The 25351-nt window shown below is 50.1% G+C and overlaps 1 protein-coding gene across 3 annotated transcripts in view; it reads right to left on the reverse strand.

The window, feature by feature from the left end:
- Positions 1 to 305: 305 nt before the first annotated feature.
- The window catches only part of SCN8A (sodium voltage-gated channel alpha subunit 8), a 43534-nt gene continuing 18488 nt past the window's right edge, over positions 306 to 25351 (reverse strand). For all 3 annotated transcript variants that reach the window (XM_062630609.1, XM_062630610.1, XM_062630611.1), the window contains 21 exons: positions 23947 to 24168; positions 23695 to 23758; positions 23012 to 23153; positions 22263 to 22469; positions 21519 to 21809; positions 20825 to 21184; positions 20052 to 20187; positions 18652 to 18890; positions 18276 to 18449; positions 17288 to 17644; positions 16101 to 16571; positions 15524 to 15641; positions 14880 to 15034; positions 14068 to 14241; positions 10720 to 10842; positions 7347 to 7631; positions 6986 to 7039; positions 6018 to 6155; positions 5535 to 5639; positions 4616 to 4886; positions 306 to 3843 (listed from right to left, as the gene is read on the reverse strand). In XM_062630609.1, coding sequence (XP_062486593.1) covers positions 2696 to 3843; positions 4616 to 4886; positions 5535 to 5639; positions 6018 to 6155; positions 6986 to 7039; positions 7347 to 7631; positions 10720 to 10842; positions 14068 to 14241; positions 14880 to 15034; positions 15524 to 15641; positions 16101 to 16571; positions 17288 to 17644; positions 18276 to 18449; positions 18652 to 18890; positions 20052 to 20187; positions 20825 to 21184; positions 21519 to 21809; positions 22263 to 22469; positions 23012 to 23153; positions 23695 to 23758; positions 23947 to 24168 — 5234 coding nt within the window. In that variant the 3' untranslated portion in view covers positions 306 to 2695. The remainder of the gene's footprint in view (positions 3844 to 4615; positions 4887 to 5534; positions 5640 to 6017; positions 6156 to 6985; positions 7040 to 7346; positions 7632 to 10719; positions 10843 to 14067; positions 14242 to 14879; positions 15035 to 15523; positions 15642 to 16100; positions 16572 to 17287; positions 17645 to 18275; positions 18450 to 18651; positions 18891 to 20051; positions 20188 to 20824; positions 21185 to 21518; positions 21810 to 22262; positions 22470 to 23011; positions 23154 to 23694; positions 23759 to 23946; positions 24169 to 25351) is intronic.

Consider the following 25351-nt stretch of genomic DNA (forward strand, 5'->3'; position numbering starts at 1 on the left):
CCCAGTGGCCTCCTGCCTCTATCCCAGCTTTAATGGTAAAGAAATCCAATCTATATCCAGAGTTTGAAGGGACTTTTTATTGGAAATTAATCGAGCAGCTGAATGCAATGGCCAGCACGAACGCTTCAACGCACCAAGCTTCACCTACGAGTCAATAGCCCAGCTGAAGAACAACGATGAACTTGAGCCAAATCTTGCATAGAAGTGCTCAACTTATTGCACATTGGAACCCAAAAATGGAGAGTTTTGCTGTTGCAAAGATCATTTGCAATAAAGCTCTGTTTAAAAGCTGTTTTTTGGGGGGGGGGGGGATAGGGGGTTATTTCTCTCTTTTTGCCTTTGGGGACAGTCACTGGCTCTAAAGTCAAAGGAGAACAGAAAGGTATTAAAAAAATAAGGATAACCATGGACAATGGCATAAGCCAGAAGCCATTCTATACTTCTTTTGTAGTTCTTTGTATTTACAAAAAGGCATGCTGATAAAATAAAAGGATATATTACACTATTTATAATAGTATCTTTAAAAAGTTCAACCACACTTCTCAGCTATTTGCCTCGGTTTGTGCTGTTTTACAATGTAGCCTGTACATGTGTATGGAGGTTGTTGGGTTCTCCCGTGTTATATTACACATCACATCCTAGGAGCGAGTGGGGCAAGAGCTGATGGGATAGAAAAGGTTCCTTACTGTGGTGCTGGGAGCAGCAGGGCTGCTCCATTGCCATGGAGGATGCCGGGGGCACCGGTGGCTTCCTGCTGGCCTTTGGGATTTCAAGTGACTCCTTGGATTCTCTGGGTTGTGAGATGATGCAAACCAAGGTTCATCCTGCCATCGAGGGGCTCTGCTTCCTGCTATGCTGGGTACCCTTCCTGTGGTCCATGCTCAACCTCAGCATCCCTGATGGAGGTGAGCAGCACCGACCCCTCGCGCTGCTGCCCTGCCCTGCGGGAACACCGGATGCTGGCCCTGAAGAAACACCTCAAGCAGAGCAGTGGCTGGGTACTGATGAGGACACCACAAAACGGGAGCTGAGGGAGGGCTGAGCCCGGTCATGGAGGAAAAGCAACGCTTGGGTTTGGCTCGTGATGTTCCTGTGGCACCAAGTTACTGCTGCAGCGCGACTGAGGCAAGAGGTAGCTCCGATTCCTGCCCATGCCATGGTGGGCGCCGCTCCACGGAAGCACTAATGGGAAGGAAGTGAAGGCATCCAGGAGCTGGGGCTCAGCCCTGGGATGTGGCCCTTCCTGTGCCATTCCCTGCTCCCAAGGGAGAGGAAGGGCTCAGGGTTTGCAAAAGCCACCTCTCAGCATCCCACCCGGAGCAGGAATCCTGATGGCCATGGGACAAAGGACCGCTGGGAGTCACATCCCTGTCCCCCAGCCCCACGGGTGGCATTGCTGTGGGGAAGCTCCCCATGTTTCTACCAGCAGAGATAACACAGGGCTTCCTTCAGCACTTATCTCTACCAGCACAAAGTGTCTACGCTGCAGGATGGAGGCTGAGGAAGAATATTACTGCTAAATACAGGGTACAAATGGGCTGGGATTGAAGCCCTAGAGCTTGGGTTTAGTGACACAGTAGAAGAAGCCATTCTCAGGTTGTATCATCTCCCCTTGGATGAGGTCCAGAGCAGCATTGAGTTTGGTTATTCTATTTTAATGTGCAAAAAGATGGCAAAAAAATCCCAACTAAAAAGACATGTATTAAACACACGCACACGCATTTCATCTCCTTGTACTTCTGCTTTGTCTCCTACTGGTGGCTCTAGGAAAGGGCGCTAAGAACTGGGATGTACTGGTGAAGGGCATGGGTCTTGTTAGATCCCAAACCCAGTGGTACCTTGTCAGTGGAGTGCCTCGACTTTATGGCTTAACACACTGCTGTGGACAGGTTATTGTGTCTCGTGGTTTCATGGTTCCTCATGCATGGTCCCTGGTCGCGGCATGCCATCATGCATTGAACGAGCACTTTTGGGGGGGGAATCAACCTGAGCTGGCCCCAGGCTGAAGGTACCCGATGACCCCATCTCCCAAACCAAGTAAAGCCCATGGAGAAAGTAGGATGTAGCTAAGAAAGAGCAAAGAAACGATGAGAACTGAAGGGCCTGGGTTAAATGGGGCTTTGCTGCTTCGTTTTGCCTCTTTTTTTGTTCTCCTTGTTTTAACTTTTTCCTCTTTTTTTGTGTGTTTTATGGTTTTTTTTTGCTGCTTCGCTAAATGCAAACCTAGTTTTGCAGGAACAAACCCTTGAACACTGTGACTTTGGGGGTTTCTTTCCAGAAGAATCATCAACAAAACAGGGAAATAAATCCATTTTAGGGGCTGCTTTGGACAAATACAGGAATCCCAGCAGCAGGTTTTGGTTCTGGGAGGGGGGGAGTGTGTGGTTTAGTTTGCTTGTTTGTCCTAAGTTGCATTGACTGATGTGGAACATGCAGTATCCACCTGCCCAAACGATAGAAAATCCTTTGTTAATCCTTGTTTCTGGGGGTGTTTAACTGGTTGGTTGCAAAGGGTCCCTTCAAGAGGTGGGAGCTCACTGCTTTAGATGCAACGCTGTCACACAGGAAGCAGACTATGTTTGGTATAAGATCTTCAGGTAAGCGTCTCCACAGCTCTTCTGTAGTGATTCATCTCAGGGAGTCTGTAAACAACCTTTCTGCTTGCAAACAGTCGGACCTGTACAATCCCACCGGCTCAACACTTGGATTCCCTGACGTCTTTGGGCCTCTTGGCTCTTTCCCGTCTTCCCTCCTCCGCCCGTTGCTGCTTCTCCTTCTCGGGTTTGGTTACGCTGTCGTACGATGGGAGGGATGCGGTCGATGGGGTCCCCTCCTTCTTCTCCCTGTTTGCTCCCCCGTTTTCCAGCTTTGTGGATACAGGCCTTCGGCTGACGAAGCCCCGGCGCGCTAAGCGAGCCCTGTAAGCCCTCTGGATAACCACCGCTGAAACCTCTTCCTGCTTCCTCCGCAGCGTGGTTGTGATAGGCTCATAAGACACTTTGGAAGGGTTGGATGCCACAAATCTCTCCTCCATCTGTTGTCTGAGTATATCCAGCTCCCCACTGTCCCCCAGGACACGTTTAGTGAAGGCAAACAGGATGTCTAAACAGTGGATCCTGTCTCCACTTACCATAGGCAGGTCCATGGCAATGAGTTCGATGGTGTTGGGTTTTGGGACGCGGAGAGGATGTTCCAAAGCATCAGCAAAGTCTGCGAGCTTGCTGTACTCTATGAACTGGGTGGCATCGGGGTCAAACTTCTCCCAGATCTCATAGAAGGTCTCAAAGTCATCCTCACTCAGCGGATCCGCGCTCTCTTCCGTGGCCACGCTGAAGTTCTCCAGGATGATGGCAATGTACATGTTGACCACAATCAGGAAGGAGATGATGATGTAACTCACAAAGAAAAATATCCCCACGGAAGGGTTCCCACAATCCCCCTTAAAACCACTCCCGGGGTGCTCCTTGTCTAGGTCGCAGTCAGGAGGCCGGTTGAGGATGGGCAGCAGCAGGCCATCCCAGCCAGCGGATGTGGTGATCTGGAACAAGCAGATCATGCTGTTGCCAAAGGTCTCAAAGTTGAACATATCATCTATGCCAGCCTCATGCTTGACGTAGGCAAAGTTCGACATGCCAAAGATGGAGAAGATGAACATGACCAAGAAGAGCAAGAGGCCAATGTTGAACAAGGCAGGCAAGGACATCATTAAGGCAAAAAGCAAGGTGCGGATTCCTTTGGCTCCTTTGATCAAGCGCAGGATACGTCCAATGCGAGCCAGGCGGATGACTCGGAAGAGCGTGGGTGACACAAAGTACTTCTCAATGATTTCAGCCAGGAACATTCCTAGAGAAGAGGAGAAGGAACAAGTGTGACAATGGAGACATGAGTCTGCCGCTGCTTCTGAGCCTAGCCAAGGGGTTGGACACCTTGGTCACCTATCAAAGGCTGCGCTTTGGGCATCTTCAGGTCTTACATAAAGGCTCTGGCTGCCTAAATAGTTCTAAAAGGAGGGGGAGAGAGGTTCAGCTGCACCTAGATAAGGATGGATGAGCTGCTGCTTGGAGGTGTCTAAGCTCTCGGAGCCCAATGCTGCCATGGGAGTCAAGGCCATGGACTCTGATTTGGAAAGGGCTAAGGATGTGTAAGGTGGATTACCTGAAGCAGCAGACAAGCCTAGATGTGAGTTTTAGACCTCAGGTCAGTCTCTGTCACCATGCCTGGGCAGAGCCTTGTGAGGGACCCTCTGGTACCTATGAGGTTACACCTACTTTACAGACTAGCCACTAAGAACACCCCAAACCCATTGGAGGCAGCTGCTTGCTTCAATGTCCAACCAAACTGAAACCCAAAGAGCAAGGCAGGAAGCGCTGCAATGCAGACAGGGAGGGGAGCTGCCAGCTGGGTCACTCCACACAACTGGAACTGAAAACCAGAACAGGGGGAGGAGGGTGCATTAGTGAGGACTCGAAGCTGCCAAGTTCTGCCCCAAGTCTCTTCCCAAGGCTACAAAGAGAAGGCTGAAGGTGATCTGGAGGCACTTCTAAGGCAAGACCGTGCTCTACTCTGCAAACACCAAGCCTAGCACTCAGAGACCTCCAGCCGGTGTCACACTTACCCACGATGGACAGAATCACAACCACGAAGTCAAAAATGTTCCACCCGATGGTGAAATAATAGTGCCGCAAAGCGAACATCTTCAGCACACACTCACAGGTGAAGAAGATGACAAACACCAGGTTGATCCAGTAAAGGATGTCCTCCATCTGCTTGCTTTGTGTGTCTGTCTCCACCATCATGGTGACCATGTTGAGGCAAATGAGCATCATGATGACGATGTCAAATGCTTGCTGAGTGACAAAGTCAAAGACAGCTCCTTGAATGCGGTTCTGTGCAACGGGAGAGAAGCAAGGAACCAAGTGAGACTGAACCATCAGTCAACAAAGGAGTCACGGTGGAAACAAGGATGAGCACATGGGAGTTTTCAGCATCTTATGAAGCTTTCAAAGCAAACTCTGGCCACAATTCAATCTGATTACGGGAAAGGCAGGAAAATCCCGTTATTTACACCCCAAACACGCTACCACAACCCTATTAATCTTCCTCTTTGTTGGGACCAAAGGCAGGGTGATGTACTTCCATTCACCACTGCGGAAAGCAGCCAGCCCCACCTTGCAGTGCTGAGTGACTGCAGGGTACTTGAACTGGATTTCAACTACCTCTTTTGCAGCAGGAGGCCTTGCAAAGAAACGTGCTTAGGTCTCAATCAACGCAACCCACAAGGCTATCCGGTTGTCCAAGCTCCCTCCCGCTAACGCCAAGAGACCTCCTGCTCTACAACCCCTCAGCCAGACAGGGTCAAGTGCACTGATTACCCTCAACCTCAGCTGCAGCATTTGAAACTCTCCCAGATGTCACCTGAATTCTAATGACAAGAAATGGTGACGTGGGGTCCAGTGTGAGATGGAACAAAGGATGCTTTTGGAGCCAAAGCTCCGTTGAGTCTGCTCCTTCAGGTCCCTTTCTAACCTACTCACCAGAGGTCGGGGAATGGGTTTCTGAGGCTTCTTTGAGCCCAGTTTTTTCATGGCATTGTAATACTTCTTCTGTTCTTCTGTCATGAAAATATCTTGACCTCCAAAGTAAAGGGACAAAAGGAAAACTGGTTACAATCAGCCCCTGCACCAGGAGGGAAAGCAGAACCATCCTAGCTAAGTCATGAGGATCCCTGCCATATGGGAAGTTGGTGGCAGCTATTTCAGACTGAACTAACGTATGCCAATACCCAAGGTGTACTGAGACTTCCTTTAAGGAAAACAGAGGATTTTAACCTACAAAGACCTTGGTTATTGCACAACATCCCCCCCCCATCCCCTCTACCTCGTTTGGGATGAACAGGGAGCAGAGGTGTTGAGCCATTCAGCTCGCACCTCATACATGCAAACCCATCAGCCTGAAGACTCAACATCCCCCTAACAGCTCCCAGCTCCCCCACTGAGCAGCACACACAGATCACTTATCTTTTTCTTTTGTTGATTGAAGTTGTCAATGATGACACCAATGAACAAGTTGAGGGTGAAAAAGGAGCCAAAGATAATGAAGATAACGAAATAGATGTACATGTAAATGTTGTCCTCGTACTTGGGCTGCTCTTCTTGCTGAAGAGGAGATGAGAAGAGAAATAAATGACATTTCAAAGGCATCCTAACAACTAGAGTCGAAAGGAAGCCTGGCTCCAGGTATTCCCATGGAAAGGCAGTCAGTGCTTTGTAAAGCTGGAGTTGTATGTTGAAAACCACGTCCTCACACTGCTTAAACTGACTTTCATTCCCAATGAGGTCACTGCCCATAGAATGGGCAGAGATTTGCAGGCCACGAAGGATTTAATGACAAGCACTGTCAAACTGAAGGCATCATCCTTTCTTTGAAGAGGGGTGGGTAAGAGCATCAGCTGAGCCACAAGAGAATGGGTTTCTACCCTGTCCCGACACACTTGTTTCCAATCCTGCACTGAAATCCATTTCACAATCTTTTCACATAAAACCAAGAAAAGAAGGAGAAAAGGAATCAGAAAGCAAAAAGGAAGGGATGGTGCAGGATTCCAGCATGCGGGAACAGGAAAAGTGCCTGAAGGAAGAGCTCCAACCCAGACATCATTCCAAAACTGGATTCAAACCAACACCGGGGCTCCCATGTGGATGCAAAGGTTCATGAAGGACCTTCTGGCTAATTCCTCTCCATAAGCAGACAACATCTGTATTCTTTTCCTCACTGCAGCTCTACTCCTGCAGCTTCCCTGCCCCTGGAGCAGCCAGAATCACCCTGCTCTTTTCAGGACCTTCCTGAGCATCCTCTAACTTCTCACACTCACACAGCACATGGAACAACCACAGCATTAAATATGGGACACAAGCACAGATCTACTGTTCTTACTCTTGATTTTACCAAAGTAAAACACCGGGAAGAAGTTTGTGCTCGTGTACTTTACCTTTCGGGAATCTACTGCTGCATACATGATGTCCATCCAGCCCTTGAAAGTAGCCTAGCAAAGAAAAGACACCTCCTCTTAGGCAGAATTCACCCCAAGGGAAAGAACATTGCACTGAACTTCAATATTGCTTCAGTTACTCTCTGATTCTATGATAAATGGATCTAAACAGGTTTATTGTTGTCTCATGGAAGCTTTGGTGGACTCTTGGGAAGAGTTGGGGCCACTTGTGAGTAGGCACAGGGCTGAAAGAACAGGAGACCCCAAGTGGGATCAATGGAATGCTGGACTTGATGGAAGCAGTCAAAGTGCACCCGAAGCAGCTTGGATCTCCCAGGGAGATGGCGAAAGCCAAACTTACCACTTGCAGAAGAGCCAGATATCCTGCGCCAACGTTGTCGAAGTTGATTTTGACGTTCTTCCATCGGATCTCGGTGGAGTTGGGTGGCATCAGCGCCTCGCAGTCTGTCTTGTTGTTAACAATATCTATTTCAAAGCGCTCCTCAGCTGTTTCATTAAAGCAGTAATGATACTTCCCAGCAAACAGGTTAACCCCCATAATGCTGAAAATCAGCCAGAAGATAAGGCAGACCAACAACACATTCATAATGGAAGGGATAGCGCCAACCAAGGCGTTGACAACCACCTGTGTTGGAAGGGGTGGGAAAGAGTTTCAGTATAAAACACAAGGCAGGAGACAGCAAAGCATCAGTACAGCTCTTTTTGGGGCGGGGGGGGGGGGGGAATAGGAGGGAAGGCCACTGGCAGAGCCGTGGCGTTGAGTCCGTGCGGAAGTTGGCAATGAACTTATTCCAAGTGGTAAAAGGAATTCAGCTTAAAAGCCACCCCTGAAGCTCTGTTTTGGCAAGAAACCAGGCCAGTTTGTCCCATTCGCTGCGGTCTGAGGCTGGGCTCTTCAGTGAAACAACAGCTCTTGGCAACAGCTCCACTTGCCAAAGGGAGAAGGGGGCTTTACGCGTGAGGCTCAGACTCTCTTCTTTGCACCAAACAGGCTCCTAAGCTACAATTGACTCAGAGCCAGGTTGGAGGCCACTTCTGCTCTCAGCCAGTGGCCCTGCCGGCCATTCCCCGCTTGCAAACAAGGCTGTTAGCACTCGGAAGCCTGCCTCCTGCTCCCACCTGTACGGGACTGGTGGGGACAGGAGCAAGCCCAGTGTTGCTCTGTTAAGGCTAAGCAGTGAGTTGCTGTAAACATCGAGATAGATCCGTGACTAAGCAAGGCCAATGATGGTGTCTCAGGCACACAGCTGAGCATGCAGCTACGCAGGCTCAAGAGGACAGAAAAGCCATGTTCCTTCCTCCAAAATGCACAGAATGGGTTTTGCCAGAGCTCGGATCTTCCATTTGAGCCTCTTCATGCTTTGGGAGCACCATGGCCCTGAGCATCCCTGGCCAACACGTGACCCAGTGTAGGCTTTGAATGGAGCTAGGTCAGCAGGGTGTTAAATCCTTGATCACGATCTCCTAATGTCGATGCCTTTCACAGATGAACAGAATCTAACCTGGTTTTACCCCTTTGCCTCAGTTTGGAAAGGCTCCATCACTGCTCTGGACAGTGGCATTACAACAGTTAAATGATGGGATGAATTCAGTGTTCAAGGCCGGGTTGGATGGATGGGGCTTGGAGCAAGCTGCTCTAGTGCAAGGTGTCGCTGACTGGGAAGGGTTGGAACTGGATGATCTCTAAGGTCTCTTCCAAGCCAAAGCAGTCTAAGGTTCTATAAGCACTGTAAACCCCACGAAGCATGAAGAGTCAAGCCCTCCATACAGGCTCCACAGAGAATGCCTTTGCTTTTACCCTCCCTTCAAGCAAACAGGATGCTGTCCTGCTGAACACCAACCCAAGCAGTGTGCCTCTTTAGAGCCTTACAGATACCCTATGGTGCTTTACTCCATTCATCATGGGAAGCAAAAACCTGTCATGTCCTCATGGAATCTGGTCACTTGGAGCACGTTGAATTTATCCAGCATAGAACAGAGAGAAGGAACATGGCTTTTGTGTGCAGACTGACAAAAACACATGCATGTTTCATAGCATTACTGTCAAACTTCCTGTATCATTTCAGAGCAGAGCAAGCTCTTGGGAATGCAGATTACTATGGAGTAGAGAAAAGCAAAGAACTACATTTGGTGTTGCCTTTACAAAGGCGTTTCAAATCTCTGGATTGTACTGGTTGTATGGGGCAGCATCACTTCAAGTCAAACCAAAGGGTTTAGGTGACTGACAGGGCTGTGGTTGTAAACTGTCTATCAATTCGGGTGGAAATCCCCACTTCAAGCATGGGAATTCTTTGATTTTGCACTAGAAATCACAGCTTCTCTCTGGCACGGCTTAGAAATAGCTTTTAATAGCTACAGGTTTAGTGCTGGGCCTTTTCCTTTGTGATCCTACTCATAGGTGGGACCTGAACCCAGCCGAGCAACAGCTCTGGCTTTGCACCCATGGGCCTGCATTAGTGAACAGAGTTTTGAATCAAGCTAACTGACACCAAGAAATAAGAGCAGGATAACATTAGGGAAGAGAAAACCCTCTTTGGATTTGTTCTATCATTTATTCCTATGGCTTCCTACGGGATTGGAGGATTCCTGGTTAGCTCCTTGCCTCTCTCACCCTGTATTTCGTGCCACAGCAGATTCAAAGGAGATCAGAAGGATCCAGGTGGAACTGCTCCTAAGGTAAAAATTGTGACTGCTATTCCCTTCCCTTTTAATGCATCATTTTCTCTCTTCTAATACCTCGCACTGGGAGCTAACTGGGATTTAGCACAAAGGAACCTACGCTATTGTTCTGGAGCGAGTGGGAAACCCATTAATACATCATAGCCTTTACTTCTTGCATGTTCTAGCTGATTTCAACCCCAAAAGGGCAAAGAATAGAGACCACAATAGAGACCATCAGCGGCAAAGCAGTGAGGCACTGCAGTGAGTTCCAATCCCCAATTGCTGCCTACCAATTTGAGGGAAGCTGGTCAAGTTCAATGCTTTGCTTGTGCTTCGGTGCTAGTTCCACAGTGACAGGACAAGGGGACCATAAAGCATGGGAAAAGGGAGGGAGTGGAAAGGAAAAGCTTCACTATCAGACAAGGCTTCCAGTCGCCACCAGACTGGACCGAGAACAACAAGGTGCAACAAGAGGAATTCAACCAAAGCCTTTTTTCAATGAGCTGAGCTCCCCACCAGTCCCTTCCTGAAGGCCTGAGGGATCCAAGGAAGGAAGGAAGCAGCCTTTTACCCCCTTGCAGGCAGATTGCCCTTTTAAAACCCCCTCAGATATGGTCTTTGAATCCAATTCCACCAGCGGCCAACACGGTGAGGGGCTGGAGACACTGAGGTGGTTCCAATTCTGCTTCTTTGCACCTGGTGATTCTCCCTAGGTAGAAGAAGTTACAGCTCAGAAGCCCCCTCGGATGCTAGAGGTAAAAGCCAGGCTAAATGAGAACAGCCAAGTGTTAACATCATCTACGAATGGCATGTGGTTCGGGCCAGAACTGAACGTAATGAGGCAGCTTAATGCATCTCCCTTTCTTAAGAGGGGAGGGTGCAGCGGTGGGCAGGGTGAGGGGACATCCACGGTGGGTGACCGAGTCAGCAGCTGCATCATGATTCTCTTTGGAATTTGGGGCTTTTTCCACCAGTTTTGATCAGTTCTAGCATGCTTAAAAAAGAAACGCTCCACAGGCATGCAGAAGGATCAGCTGCTAATGGCATCTTACCCTCATCCCCTCAAATCGGGACAACGCTCTTAAAGGCCTCAAAGCTCTTAGTGTCCTAAGGGACTTTATGGCACCTAGTTCCGAGTAGCCCAGGGCATTAGCTATAAGGCTGACTAAAGAGACCTACACAGAAAATAGAAACAAAGGCAAAAAAAAAAACAAAAAAAAAGAAAAAGAAAAAGAGAAAAAAAGAAAGAAAATAAAGAAAGAAAAAGGGAAACAAAACACAAAAGGTTCCAGACTGTTAGAATGAGTCCCCTAGCACTGCTTGCCCCAGAATAAATCCCGAAGACATGCCACCAGCTGCCTACTTCACTTGACTGAAAGGACCTGGAAGGAAATAATGCGGTTGAGAAAGGCATAAGAAAAGAACAGAGAGGGGAAAGATAAGTGAGAGGCAGAGACACAGACGGAGAAGGGGTCTGTCGGAAGGAAGAGCCCAAACGATGACAAAAACCTTACCCTCGCCCTTTACTGGCTGCAGGATCCCAGCGGCTCCCATTAAACTTAAGCCAGACAAATGTTAAAGGTACCTATGAGAAAGAATACAGATAAATACACACACTGCACAAACTGCCCTCAACTCGCATCGCTAAAGCCACCGTGTTCACAGAGTGGGGCTGCTCCAGCCACGGCCTTCGGGGACGGGACCCGTGAGAAACCTCAGCACTGAGTGATGGGGCAGCTCATTCCAAGTGCTCCTGCCTGGAAACCCAAGGGCGGGCTCCGGATTCGCTGCCTGTAACACGCAGGATGTGCCGTGCACCTGCCGGAAGGCACGGTGCCATCTGTGAGCGTCGCAGGCAGGATGGGGATGGGAAAAGCCCATGTTAAACACGGGCAGGATGAGGTGCACAGCGACCACGGGGTTGCTCGTACACTGAGACCACAACACAGCTGGGGACAGCCTCCTGGATCCAGTTTTCAACCAGAGACAACACATTTTCTTAGCAGCCTGGGATCAGATTTGGGCTCTCACGAGTCACCCAAGAGCCTTTAACCAGGGGCCTGCGGGATTAAACCCTGTTGTACCAAAAGCCTGGAACTTGAAGCCATCTACTTCTAGCCCTGGCACGTGAGGTCCATTCCCCACACGAGCCAAATCTTTAGACTGGACCAGCCATGACCTGGCCAGATGGAAATAGCATCTCCAGGCACCATTTCATCAGCAGCCCGCTATCTTCCAGTTTTGGCTACTATCACATTACAGACACAGATAAGAAACAGATATGGCAACCTTTTTTCAAGGGGAAAAAATAAAAGACATCAATATACAGCAACAAATAATGGAAAAAACACGAGACCTCCTCCTGTAAAAAGTGGCTTTGAGCTTCATTCTCAGAACAGACACTTCCTACTTATCGTTCTTTTCTACAGAAAGGGATATTGAGATAATAGTGAGAAAGAATCACATGGACAATTCTTATTCCACACATAGTCCACGACCAGATTTCAAACGCATAAGCATGTGGGAAAAGGTGGAGATTTCCTCTGATTTTCCTGGTGGTGCACCAGACTTTTGCTGTCTTCATGGAAGTGGCCAAACCACGCGGCGACTTACGGCAACGTGGCTCCAGGTTCTGCCACGCGGGTTTCAAATGACACTGATTCAAGCCAAGCGTGTCCCAAAGGTTTACAGCAAAGCCTTTGGGAAGCAAAATCAGGCTACTCAGGAAGGGACCAAGCCCACAGCAACACCCCTGGTCCCAGCTTTCAAAACACAGAGGGATGGGCTAGCAGATCCATACAGAGAGAAGGGCAGTGATTTACCCTGTATGTATAATACAGGGTCCAGGCTTCACTGAATCCTCGTTTTTAGAGCTTCTTTCCCTTGGGATAATGCCCCGCTCCCAAGTAGGAAATGAACACAAGGGCAGTGAAGTGACTAAAGGCTGTTTGAGCTTTCATGGGCTCTTTGCAGTATTATTCTCTGGGGACACTCTGACAGGAGACACAGCAGGCACCGATGGCAGACAAAAGGAATTCCAGATTGACTGAAAAGCAGAAGCCTTCATTATTACCCAGCAAAAGACTTTGTCTTCACAAATAGCCCCAGCAAGCTTTGGGAATCAGAGGAGGAGTTATTTGACAATGCTAGCAAACCTGAAAAATAACATTCAAGAGGGTTGTTATGATGCAAAGGCTTATTGGCTATTAGTCACGGCTGCCACCCTGCCTTCACTTGAACCCCAGCCACAGCACGTTAGCAAAGTGGTTATAAAGTGTGATTTAACAGGCACAGACGCATGTGTTCTCTCCCTGTAAACGCACTACCTGCCTGGGAAGTTCCTTCTCTTTACCCCAGATGCTTGGGAAGAAAAGGAAACTGCACTTTGTTCCCAACAGCTGGAAGTGGACTCCCAACACGGAGCCACAAGGGCTGTGAACGCTGCTTTTGTGCTCAGCTGCTGCTTGCCTTTTAATAGAGTGCAGAAGAGATGGTATCTCACACTGGTTCCCATGTTAGCACTTGTGCTTCATCTTAAGGCAGCGAAAGAGACAGAGGGTTATTTTCAGCAGGGAACAGTTACTGCTTCAAGACGTGCGTTAAGGGAGCAGGACTGGGAAAAGAAAGGGATAAATGCAGTTTTCCATAGGAAACGCAGACACTTCTGCCCTGGAATTGCAAGCACAGCTCCTCCACCTACTCCAAAATATTCCCAGAGGGATAATGTCACTGAACAGCAACTCGGTGTAACTGGATCATATTCCAAAGGTTTCAAAGGAGAAGCTTGGAAGACAACTCCTGGTTTGCTGCTTTCTGTTAGGGCATTCACTAAAGGCACTGATGCGCAACTGGATGTGATGGAACATTTTAATGCAATCCCAGCATTTGGGAGTCTGAAGTTCCTTGTTTTGCAATTCTTTGGACTTTGAGTCCTACCAAATTCCAGCATTTTCTGCTGCTGACAGCATCAATCCCATTCATTTTAAATGCCCTCACTGTGCTCCAAGGCTCTGTGCTCAGTGTTCAGAACAACAGAGCCTGGCAGGTGATGGGATGGAAGATTTTGCCTGCCTCATCATTCCCCCATCCTTAAGAACACAGATGACTACAGAAGGAGGGTGGCATCAAGGAATACCACGTCTGACCAAGCTCTTGCACTCTTAACACCTCCCAGCAGCTCAAGATGTGCTCGCGCCTCTCTGAAACACTAAAACAGCACAAGAGCCAAGGGCTGGAAAACCCTCCTTTGCCTCTGCAGGCTCAACAGGACCCCAAGAGATATCTGGGATTGAATCCATATAGAGTGTATGATTCAGTCAGGACATTCCTCAGGAGAAAACACTACCCCAGCATTCCGCTAACTAATTCCGAGCAGCAAGAAAGGAGGAGAGGATACATACAGCCACAATGAGGAAATCCAGCCAGCACCAGGCGTTGGTGAAGAACTTGACGAATCCATAAGCACACCACTTCAGCAGCATCTCCAGGATGAAGATGTACGTGAAGACCTTGTCTGCGTATTCCAGGATGGTCCGGATGGTTTTCCTCTGTTCGATGTAAATATCCTCAAAAGCCTGGGAAATAACCAGGTTCCCATTTCAGGCAGGATTTATTCCCTAAGCTCAGTGCTGTTTCCCAGCACCTCATTCAAACAGCCCCCAGATAAGCAGCACAACGACATCTTTACACAGTGCACCTCACGCAGTAGCTGCCGCACGACCCAGCAGTTGTCAAACCAGAATAAATCCCCCCAGAACCGAAGTCCTGACTAAATGATGCAAGAACAACTGTGCCTTGTAGGGACGGGAGCACAGCCTTTCCAGCTAAACCAGTTCAGCAACTGGGACCATACTGGAGCAGTTTCTCTGCAGCTCAGCACACCCAAAAGGGCTGAGTCTGTTGGCAACCAGACTGTTACTGGTATTAGTGAGCGGGGAGGAAGCCAGGTTACTGCTGTGGCTTGCGCATCGGTGTGGACTTCGGTCCTACAGCTCCTAACGGGTGCTCGACGTTGGTTGTTGTATAACCCCAGCTAACAAATAGCGGGCAAACACACACAGAGAGGGATGGTTTGGATCTATGGAAGCACCAGGCCAAGTGGTTCTGCAACGATGGGAAAGGCAAGAAGGGGAAATGTGGAAATGGGACCCGACTGATGCTGCCCTGGCCCAAACCCACCCGCTCCCAGAAGCAGAACCTGCCTCGTACTCACCAGAGCACCGCTGCTCAGGAGGATCATGAAGATGATGAAGGTCTCAAACCAGTTATGCTCCACGATGAGGAAACAAGTCTTCCTCAAGGTCCACCAAGACTTCCCCAGCCCCTCCTCAATATTGACCTGGCAACACTTGCAGCGCTGCGTGCACCCTGCAATGGGGACGGCACACAAAGCAGGATGAGCCCACATGTCCTTAGGGAACATGGTAAGAACATGGAGTTGCCACTGTCTAGAAGCAGTCTTGATGCCAACGATATTAAATAGGCTGAGTTTCAGTTCAAACTCTTATTCTTGAGGACGTGATGATTCCTTTCACCACTTCTGTATGTGGGCACCTGAATTAAGATCATTTTGTGGTTGGATTTGCTGAGGTTTCTGTGCACTTGACAGCAGACAAATGGAAAACTTGCTGATAACATAACCCTGAGCCATTTAGAGTACCTTTGCCAGGGGAATACCTGTAATGGATCAGCTGCTGAAAGACATTAAGGCCAGCAACAGAAGGGGGAAGAAAAACCTCATCTGAAGCCAAATTCTTCTGCTTCCAAGTACCCACAGCATCAGTTGTACACAAGATCAATCTGCCCTACCTACAGGTCATCTACACCCTTGCAATGCAACTGCATCTCCAAGCTTACCTTCTGTGAAGCAAGCATCTGGGTCCAGATACTCCTCTGGTGCCTCCACGGGGACTTCTTCCACTTCAGGCTTGATGTCAATGGTGCTACCTTCAGAGGAGCTGGTTTCATCCAGTTTCTTGAACACAAAACCAAAGCCAAGCCAATCCATCATTAGTCCCCCCCCAAAACATCCAACCTCAGCCATTTGTTCACCAGAGTTACTGGACCAAAGCTGGTTCCTCACCCCAGCTCACTGAGATCCTGACTCAGCTTCCATCTCATGTTAACAGGAGTATGAAGTATTTCTATTCTGTATATTTAATAGTATTCACATTCTATAGATGAAGTGCATATAGAATATACATTTAATAGTATTTATATTACAAATATGAAGTATTTACGGAATATAAATTTAATAGTATTAGTGGGTCTCCATAGAGCAACCAGCACAAGAAACTTGTGCCTCGAGTGCAAAGACATCATAACAGCTCCAGCACAAACCTTCTGTTTCTATCTAGTTCTCCCTCCCGAGATGCTTCCAGGCCCTCACACCAGCACTGCATGACCAGAATGCATCTGGAGCATCTCCTCCTACCTCTTTGCTGCCATCAGGATCTGTATCACTGCTGAAATCTTCTGTGTTGTGATTTTCAAAGTCCGATTCACCTACAGCAATAGGTACCCGGACAGTGAGATTGGGGTTATTGATGAAGGACATGTGATCTTCATCTATTATGTACTTCTCCACACTGCTCCCAATTCCACTTGTGGTGCCATTGCCATTCTTCTGATAATCAATGTCTCTGTTGATATCAGCCCCTGTGTGGTTAGCGATGCAGTTTACCTTCTTGTCATACAACTCATCCAAGGGTTTGACCTCATCTGCCTCCCTCTGCTTGAAATGAGCCTGCATGAACTCACGCACTTTCGCCTTGATCCAGGCAATGCCCTTCTTGATGCGGATGACAGAGATCTGCAGGTTGTTCATCTCCCCATCATCATCAGTTGCTGCTAAGTTGTCAGCGCTGAAGGAGCTCAGGAGCAAGGCTAAGAAGAGGTTCAGCACCTGGAAGAGAAGAGGTTGAGCTTGGCAGAGCTGACCCAGGAGCATTCGGCCACCCAAGTCCTGCTGATGCCAAGGAGGAGATGGGCCAGGCTAGGTTCTGAGCCATAGCTCCGTGCCCACACCTACTGACAGCTCCCTTGGTGAGACAACTCCTGCCCGAGCCAGCTCCCGACACTGCTCTGAAGACAAGCAACTGTTCACACTGCTCCACTTGCTTCCATAGGCTTTCCTTCCCAGCGTTTCAGACCAGAAGGAAGCAGCATGATCTAAGTGGAGCCTCCCACACGGCAGGCCGGGCAGCCTCACCAGCCCATCCCTGCGCCCATCCGTACCTCGGGACTGAGCTGGTGGGCAGGTTCCAGAAGGAACTTCCAGCCCCATTTTAACACTTCAGGACCTTCCCCTGTGTCCCAGATCGCTGCCATTTGGAAAGGCAGCTTTGGCTTCTTTGAAGCTTCTTTTATGAAACTGAGGGGCTCCACCCCCAGCTTTTTGTGCTTGGATGCTTTACTCTTGGGAACTGTTTAAAACCCATCAAGCAAATCACATCCTCAGCGTCGCGCTACCGAAGGCAACAGGCTCATAGGTCGAAGGCCATGAAGGACCCCACCGGAGCTAGGACAGCCCCCCAAATCAGGACTCCCTGTCTGTGGTCTCCCCATGTTCTACCCCACCCAGAGGCAACCAACAAAGCCCATCAGTAACCATTTACTGACCACTAAGTTGCCGATGACCATGACCATCATGAAGACAATCAAGCACATGGCCTGTCCCGCTACTTCCATACAATCCCACATGGTCTCAATCCATTCCCCACACAACACACGGAAGACAATAAGGAAGGAGTGGAAGAAATCGTGCATGTGCCAGCGGGGTAGCTCACACTCCGGATTGATCTTGCAGACACACTCCTTGTAGCTTTTGCCAAAGAGCTGCATTCCCACCACGGCGAAGATGAACACGATGATGGCAAGCACCAAGGTCAAGTTCCCCAAGGCACCCACTGAGTTACCGATGATTTTTATCAGCATGTTCAGAGTGGGCCAAGACTTGGCCAGTTTGAAGACTCTCAGCTACAAAAAAGCAGAAAACACAACCAAAAAGGCCACTGAGTTGAGCTGCATCTGAAACAGGGAGGAAAAGCAGGCAGAGCTTCCTACACGGCAACCACCCCGTGGGCTAGCAACGCCTAAGCCCGTGCCTGCGGTTGTCCTGGCGTAGCCGGACCCCCCAGTCGAGGCTGGATTCCACCTGGGGACAGGGTTTCTGGAGCTGGATGTAGCTGGGAGCTCGGTGCTCTCACAGCATCCACCCTCAGCTGGGGCTCTCTGCACCCAACAATCCAACCCTGAGGCTTTCAAAAGCCTCCTCACTGACAGCACCATTTAAAGTACATCAAGGCTGCAGCCCCTGAGCACTTTTATTCTACTCTAACATAGAAACTGCCCCAGCTGAACACATGAAAGAAGAGGTGCTTTCTGACATGGTCTGTCTCTATTCATAGCCTACCCCAAGACACCTCCCAAGTCACCCCTCACTGCCCAAACGCGGCTCAGATCTCACGAGGAGCAGTTGTGAAGTAAGAAGAGAGCACAAAAATGACACCATTCCACCTCTGTCCTTCCCCAAGCCAAACAAGGGGGCTTTGCCTTTCCTAATAGCTCCAAGACAGTGACATTCCAACAGAAGTGGAACATGGAATACCAAGCGGAAAGATCGCAGCACAGAAAGTCCTTCCACATCTGCTAGACCCAGCTCCATTAAACTGAGGGAGACAATAAATCCATCAAAGATGTTCCAGCCTTCTTGGAAATAATAGTAGGGATCCATGGCAATGAGCTTCAGGAACATTTCTGCTGTGAAAATTCCAGTGAAAACCTGGAACGGGGAGAAGAGACAAAGAACAAAGATTCACTTCTGCTCCTCTCCTGAGCCTCAGGCTCAACACCAACCACCGAGCCAGCTCAGACATGCAGCCCATGCAATGGCGTAACAGCCCTTCCGACCTAAGTCTACATTAACAAGCAGCATATCCCAGGAGAAGCAGGTCTGTAGGGAATACTTCCCCACGCCAGCTTACCAGATTCCCTACGGAGAGCACGTGTTCAAACTCTGGGGTCATGGGGTGGTGCTCCATGGCCATGAACAACGTGTTCAGCACAATGCAGATGGTGATGGCCAGGTCAACAAATGGGTCCATGACAATCAGGTTCACTATCTCCTTCAGCTTCATCCAGTACGGGTGGCATTCCCAGATCAGGAACGTGTTGGCAAACTTGTACCAGCAAGGGGGACACTTCCTTTGGGACTCTTCCAGCTCTACAGTTACAAAACAGAACAGGGCTCAAGGTTCACCTCGGAGGCTGCTGGATCTCTGGGGCACGCGGGTCTTGTGAGCATCTTAAAGGAAGAGCTACGTTTAACTCAGGGCCCAGCACGGGAAAAGGGCTGGAATCAAAGTTACGGCCTCAACCCTGCCTCTTACATGAGCGGAATGAATTCTGTGCTGGATGCTGGCCTCAAAGAGGAAACACGCGGCATCCCGCTGCAAAGGGTTCCCAGCAGGAGAAACCTGCTCCGCCGCAGGAATCAGGCAGGCTGCTGGCCCCGTTCCTTCCCCAGGTGCTTATGGAGCACAATCAGTCCCCCCCCCTTTAGTCCTCTGCTCACAGTGGTTCCATTCAGGCTCTCCAGCTGGAGTTTCCTCTTTTCTATGGATAGGGAAGGGACCACCGCGTTCCCCTTCCCATTGGTTCTCTGGTTGCTCGGGATTTAGTTGCCTTGGAGTTGCTAAAGTTAAAAGAGAGGGGCCGTAGCACTGGAGCCTGTAGGCGTTTGCGCAGGAGGGAAGCAGCAGCAGAACCCTGCTCTGTTTCTAAGTATATTTGGTTTCCCCACAACGTTACTGCAGGAGGCAGCAGGAATTTGAGCTCATCATCCTCATACGCTCAGGAGTCCTTGCTCCTGCACAACGGAGCTGGGAGTCTCAGCCCCATGTGCTGTCCGTTTCAGGTGTGCCAGCAGCAAAAGGGACATCAGGATGCTGGCACATCTGAGAGCCACTCAGATCATTCCCTTCCATGGATATAAGCAAAGGATCTCTCCAGTCCTTGGGAGACTGCAGGAGGCAGAACAACTGCATCAGACATCATCTTACTGCTACCATCTCCACACTCATTAGTGGGCAATGACACCTCTTTACCTCCGTATCCACACCATTCAGAGGCAAACGAAGCCCAACAAACACTTCTGCATCAATAATGCCTCCAAAGCAGCAGGCTGAGGCAAAAGAAATGTGTAAATTAGCAGGGATGGCTAAATCCTATGGGGCAGAGGGGCAACCACAGAGCTCCAGGGAGCCCAGCACTGTGAGGAGCACCCGAGTGATGGCTCCTCTGTCTTCCTACATCACACCACGAGAGGGCAATCGCTGCAAACACACTGGAACCCACCCAAGGCAGCTCCCCAAGTCGCACCTACCCTCCACAAGGGTGTTTGTCAGCCCGGTCATGACACTGTTGGTTCGGTCTTTCCTTCCATAGGATACGTTCACCTGATCCATGGAGACCAAGAGGGAGCCGCCAGGTTTCTTCCTGATCTCGATTTCAGTGGTACCCTGCAAAACCCACAGGATGATCAATACAAACTCCTGCTCTCCCCGGTACTTCACATGCTCTTGGCCTAGAAATAAGGCACGTGTGCCCACGAGAGAGGCTGTTCCTGCTATCCTTCCACTGTCTAAGTGATGTCCATGGACACAGAGTGAGCATAAGAGCTGCTCAGTAATACTTCTCCTTTACACATGCATCGCTCCCCCCACATCCATGCTAGAAAGAGGATGAAATACTGAAGCAAAGCACTATATGAACATGCTGCCTAGGGAAGAGAACAACAACAGGGAGCAAGTGATGCTGAACAGAGGTCAAACAGCCTGCTATTGGCGCTCCTTTCATTCCAAGCCTCCTCTTCCCAGGGGGCAGAAGGAGGTGGGTTTGGTTGTTGAGTTTGGGAAGGGAAGAGGGGGGAGTTATTAATTCAGTACAGGCCCTATAATCATAGAATCACAGAATAGGGTTGGAAAGGACCTTAAGATCCTCTAGTTCCAAGCCCTGCCATGGGCAGGGACACCTCACCCTGGCCCCAAGGCTGCGCCCAACTCATTCCACCAGGCTCACGGCACACAGGAGAAGGGACCAAGCCACCCTGCCTGCGCCGTCCCCTGCCTGCCCCCCCGCTGCCGTACCCCTGCTCACCTCAGGCAGCAGGCGCCCCCCGGGCATGCTGGAGGGGGGCCCCCCGATGAGGGACACCACGCCATTGCAGTCCACCGTGCTGTTCCGCTTCACGCTGCGCCGCAGCGTGGGGAAGATGCGCGAGGAGCGGCTGCCTTGGCTGTAGCCGCTGTAGCCGCTGTAGCTGCTCCGGCGGTCCCGGCCGCGGATGGGGATGAAGAGGGAATCCCTCCTGCCCTCGCTCTCCTCCACGGTGCTGTGCTCGTCGTCGGCGAACTCGTTCTCGGAGCCCGGGTCCCGGAATCGCCCTTTGTAGCTGAAGATGCTGCTCTTGCTGTTGTGTCGGGAGAGGAAAGGGGAGCCGGGGATGCTGAGGAGAGACTGGGAGGGAGAAGGGGAAGAACGGCCGTGAGCAGTGTGGCACAATGCCCTGCGGTGCTCTCAAGCGGTTTCACTCCCTCTCCGGGTCTACACAAACCATCACTGGTTTGACCCCATCCTCTGCGCTTCCAGAGGGGCTCGCTCTTGGTAAAGAAGCGATCTCTTTGATTCCCTGCTCTCAGGAGCCATTTGGGCCAGGCTCCAAGTGTCCTCCTGATCCACTGCAGGTTTAAGAGGATGGGCAGACTCCTTTGACAGGCCAATGGGGATCTAAACTAGAACATTATCCCGACTCCGAGCGAGCATAAACGTTAGGGAAGGACATGAAAACTACCTGGTTCATGATGGAAAACTTCCTTCCCAGCCTGTTATCCGGGAGCCTGAACGCTTTCCTCCTCATGCCATCCTCGGACTCAGACTTGAACACCTTCTCAGTGTCACACTTCTCCTCTCCCTCTGACAGCTCCTTGTCCTTGCGTTTCTTCCTCCTGTTCCGGCGCTCCTTGGCACTCTTGGAACTGAGCTTGGAAAGCTCCGAAGAGCTCCGGGACATCCTCACCCCACCACCATCATCCTCCACAGCATCTTCAGAGACCGTCCCTGCCGAAGTGACCATAGCAGCAGCCTGAGGGTGTAGGCAAGAGATGACCGTGATTAATAGCTCTGCTTTAAAACCCACTGTGGCCTCATGCACAGAACCACGTCTTTGGGGCGGGATTGGGGTGCTCATTCCTGCTCTTGGAACCTGTTATAGTCTGCTTTGGCAGGCAGCAAAACCTCTCTCAGTCCCTTACAAGCAATTGAGAAAGGATCAAAGATGAACTTATCCTGCAAAGATATTCTCACACTTAAGTGGGAACATTCCTATTTCCCTTAATAGGAGTTTTCCATATAAATCAACACAATAAGCTTGCACATAACCCAGGATAAACCAGCAGGAGCAGGAAAGAGAGTGCTCCACGTCAACCCCAGCCGACAGAGGACATGATGCCAGGGCACTGCTGCATCCTTTCATTACACACTGTAACAGGAGGCAAACAGACCTCGAAACAGGCCCCTGCACAGTCAAAGCACTCACCTGGGCTTCTTCCTGCTGCTTCTTCAGCTGTTCTAACATGGCCTTAAACTCTGCCTCCTTCTGCTCTGCCTCCTCCAGCGTGGCCTGGTTCTGCTCCTCGTAAGCCATAGCCACCACAGCCAGGATGAGATTCACCAGGTAGAAGGATCCCACAAAGATCACCAAGACAAAGAAGATCATGTAGGTTTTTCCTGCTGCTCGTAGGGTCTGTTACAGAGAGCAACGGCAGAGAGGGGAGAGGAAAGGAAAGGGGAAAGCGAGTGTCAGAGTGACACCGGGTACGTGAATTGATCCCAAGTTCTTGACCTGAATGTTTCCAAGCAGTGCTGAACGTTCAACGTCTCAGCACGAAGCCACTGCCCATTCCCCAGCAGAAGCACCGAAGGGGACATCCCTCTTCTTCAGGGAACACCCAACGGCTGCAGACTGGAAGGGATTCGGATGCACAGCGTGAAACTCAACGCTTTGACTCCCTTCAAACCACAGCAAACAGAACAAAAGCCATTTCGGCGAGGTCCCCAAAGCATCCTCAGGTCCCCAGGCAACATTCTGCCCTCCAAAGCACCTCCTGCGAGCAGAGCTCAGCTCTGAACAGACCCACAGACTGGTTTGGGCTGGAAAGAACCTTAAGATCATCCAGTCCCATGGGCAGGGAGGGATGCCTCAAACCAGACCATGCCACCCAAGGCTCTTCCCTGCGTTGTTCCCCACTTCCCATCGTGTATAACACCAAGGCCAAGGGTTCTTACCAGCTGATAGAGGTTCTCCCAGAAGTCCTGAGTCATAAGGCGAAACAAAGCCAGGAAAGCCCAGCTGAAGGTATCAAAGCTTGTGTAACCGTAGTTGGGGTTCCGGCCTGCCTTCATGCACGTGTAACCCTCCGGACATTGGCTGCAGAGGACACAACATGAGGGCATCAAGGCAGGAAAAGGGACAGAGCAAGGTGAGAACACGCACGCTATTCATGCTTATGGAGATGCTCCCAACACATGGCATGCACTCTGCTTTCCATGTCAAGTAAGAAGAGCAGACAAGGAGAAGGGGCTTCTGCAGTCCTTGTCCTATGGAAACAAGATGTGGCAATGGGAGGCTCTCCACCCTGAAAGGAGCAGCTTTTGCCCTATAGAGGCCTGGGTGAAAACCCAACCGAAGGCAATAGCACATGGAGCACTGCTGAACCCTGTGATGATTGCAATTGGATTCAGAGGGAAATAATGCCACTAAGTCATCATCACTAGACATAGACCTGAAACATGTCAGCTTACATCCTATTAGTCACGTAGTAACAATGGATGAATGTAGTTAGCTTGAGCAATGTGAAATACTTGACATGTGGAATAACACCAGGACCAACAAAGGAAGCAGCAGGAACCATCCCAAAGGCTTTGCCATCAATGGTAACTAGAGTCTTCACTTAAAGCTCATCACTCACCCTGCATCCGAGCTGTTACCACAGAGCAAAGGGTCAGGGGCACCGGGGATGATGTAAAAATTAGCTGAAGGAGACAGAAAGAGAAGATTACGCACACGCACAGAGGGAGGAGAGGTCAAGCACAGCAGCACCTTACAATCCTCCACAGCCCCAGGTGACCACCTCAGATGAACCCACCAGAAACACCTTAACAAAGCCAGGGTTGTACTGACACCGAGCTGAGCAGGGGGCTGCCGCTGCACGGATACCCACACATATTGTTGGTGTATTCCTCCCAGTCAAAGCCCCTCGAGCCGTTATCCAGGAATGTCTCATTGACGTTGATGGGCCAGATCACGCACTTGTTCCTCAGATTGCCCATAAAGAGCTGCAGGCCGATGAGAGCGAAGACACTGAGACAAAACACTGTCAAGATCATGACGTCCGAGAGCTTCTTCACGGACTGGATGAGGGCACCCACGATGGTCTTCAAGCCTGCAGGGGAGAGCACGAGACTGGAAATGACTCCTGGAGGAGACAGTGAGAAATCACATCCTCACGGTCCCTTACCACCGCGGTGCCGTGGCAAAAGAGGGCTGCCACGAAGCAGCCGGTCCCCGGGAGCCACCAGCCCGTCCCACCCCGTGCACTGGGGATGATGGATGGCCCAAGCTCCCAGTGGTGAACTGGCAATTGTTAGAACAAACATTCCTCCCTGGGCACATCTGAGCCTTGCAGCAGAGGATGCAAAGCATCCTCAGGAGGCCCTGCCATGAAAGCAAGGGCTCGTCTAAACCAAGGGGTTAAGTTAAGACACGCTGCTACAAAGCTCTCCGTGGACACCTTGAGTTCTGTTTAAGCCTGGCACAAGCTAAAACACCACATAAAGAGCCAATACTTTGCCCATCTTCAGTTCCTGCTGCTTAACTCAAGTGTTTCAGCACTTTCCCCTTCCCCTGCAGGAGCTGCATCCTTCACTTAGACGAGGGGATTTGATGGGGCAGGGTTTCACCCTCAGCACTGGCCCTTTGGGTTCTACCAAGGCCACCAGGCTCATGAATAGCTCCAGAAGATCATGAATGGCTCAATAATAAAAGGAAGCTCAAGAATCCTGCCAGTTCTGCAAACCAGGCTGGTCTGGAAGAGGAACCATCCATGAAGTGGGGGAAGAACGCGGCACAAAGGCTTCAGGAGACAGAGCCCAACAAGCAAGAACTCTGGATGCAGAGACCATAGAGTATTTAAGCAGCTTTTCTGATGTTAATCTCGCATTTGGAACTGAGCAGTGAAGGAGGCTCAATGTGGAGCCAGGCAGATCCAAGTCTCTGGCATTCGGCAGCAAACCTTTGACAAGAACCCTTTCTATGCCGACAGAGGTTTGATCCGGATCAGGAACACCAAGCTTCAAAAGGAATTCTTATGGAGGAACAGTGTTTTAAATGTCTTTCATTCCAATCTCCAGCGTTTTCAAGCAGTGCCAAAGCCCTACTCCAGCACCAAGCAGGGTTTTGCTGTTAGTTCTGGCAGGCAAATACCCATTCCAACACCAGTTTGCATGCTCATCTCCAGCGCTCAAATATGCACCATGCAGCCATTCACAGCAGCAACCGGGGCTCTCTGCTTTGTGTGCTGCTCTCTCACAGGCACAGGAGGAGAAAGGGGCTTGGAACCACGATGC

This window comes from Pezoporus occidentalis, unplaced genomic scaffold (assembly GCF_034315485.1).
Source record: "Pezoporus occidentalis ecotype Australia unplaced genomic scaffold, CSIRO_AGI_Poc_V1 ctg357, whole genome shotgun sequence".
Taxonomy (NCBI): Eukaryota; Metazoa; Chordata; class Aves; order Psittaciformes; family Psittacidae; genus Pezoporus; species Pezoporus occidentalis.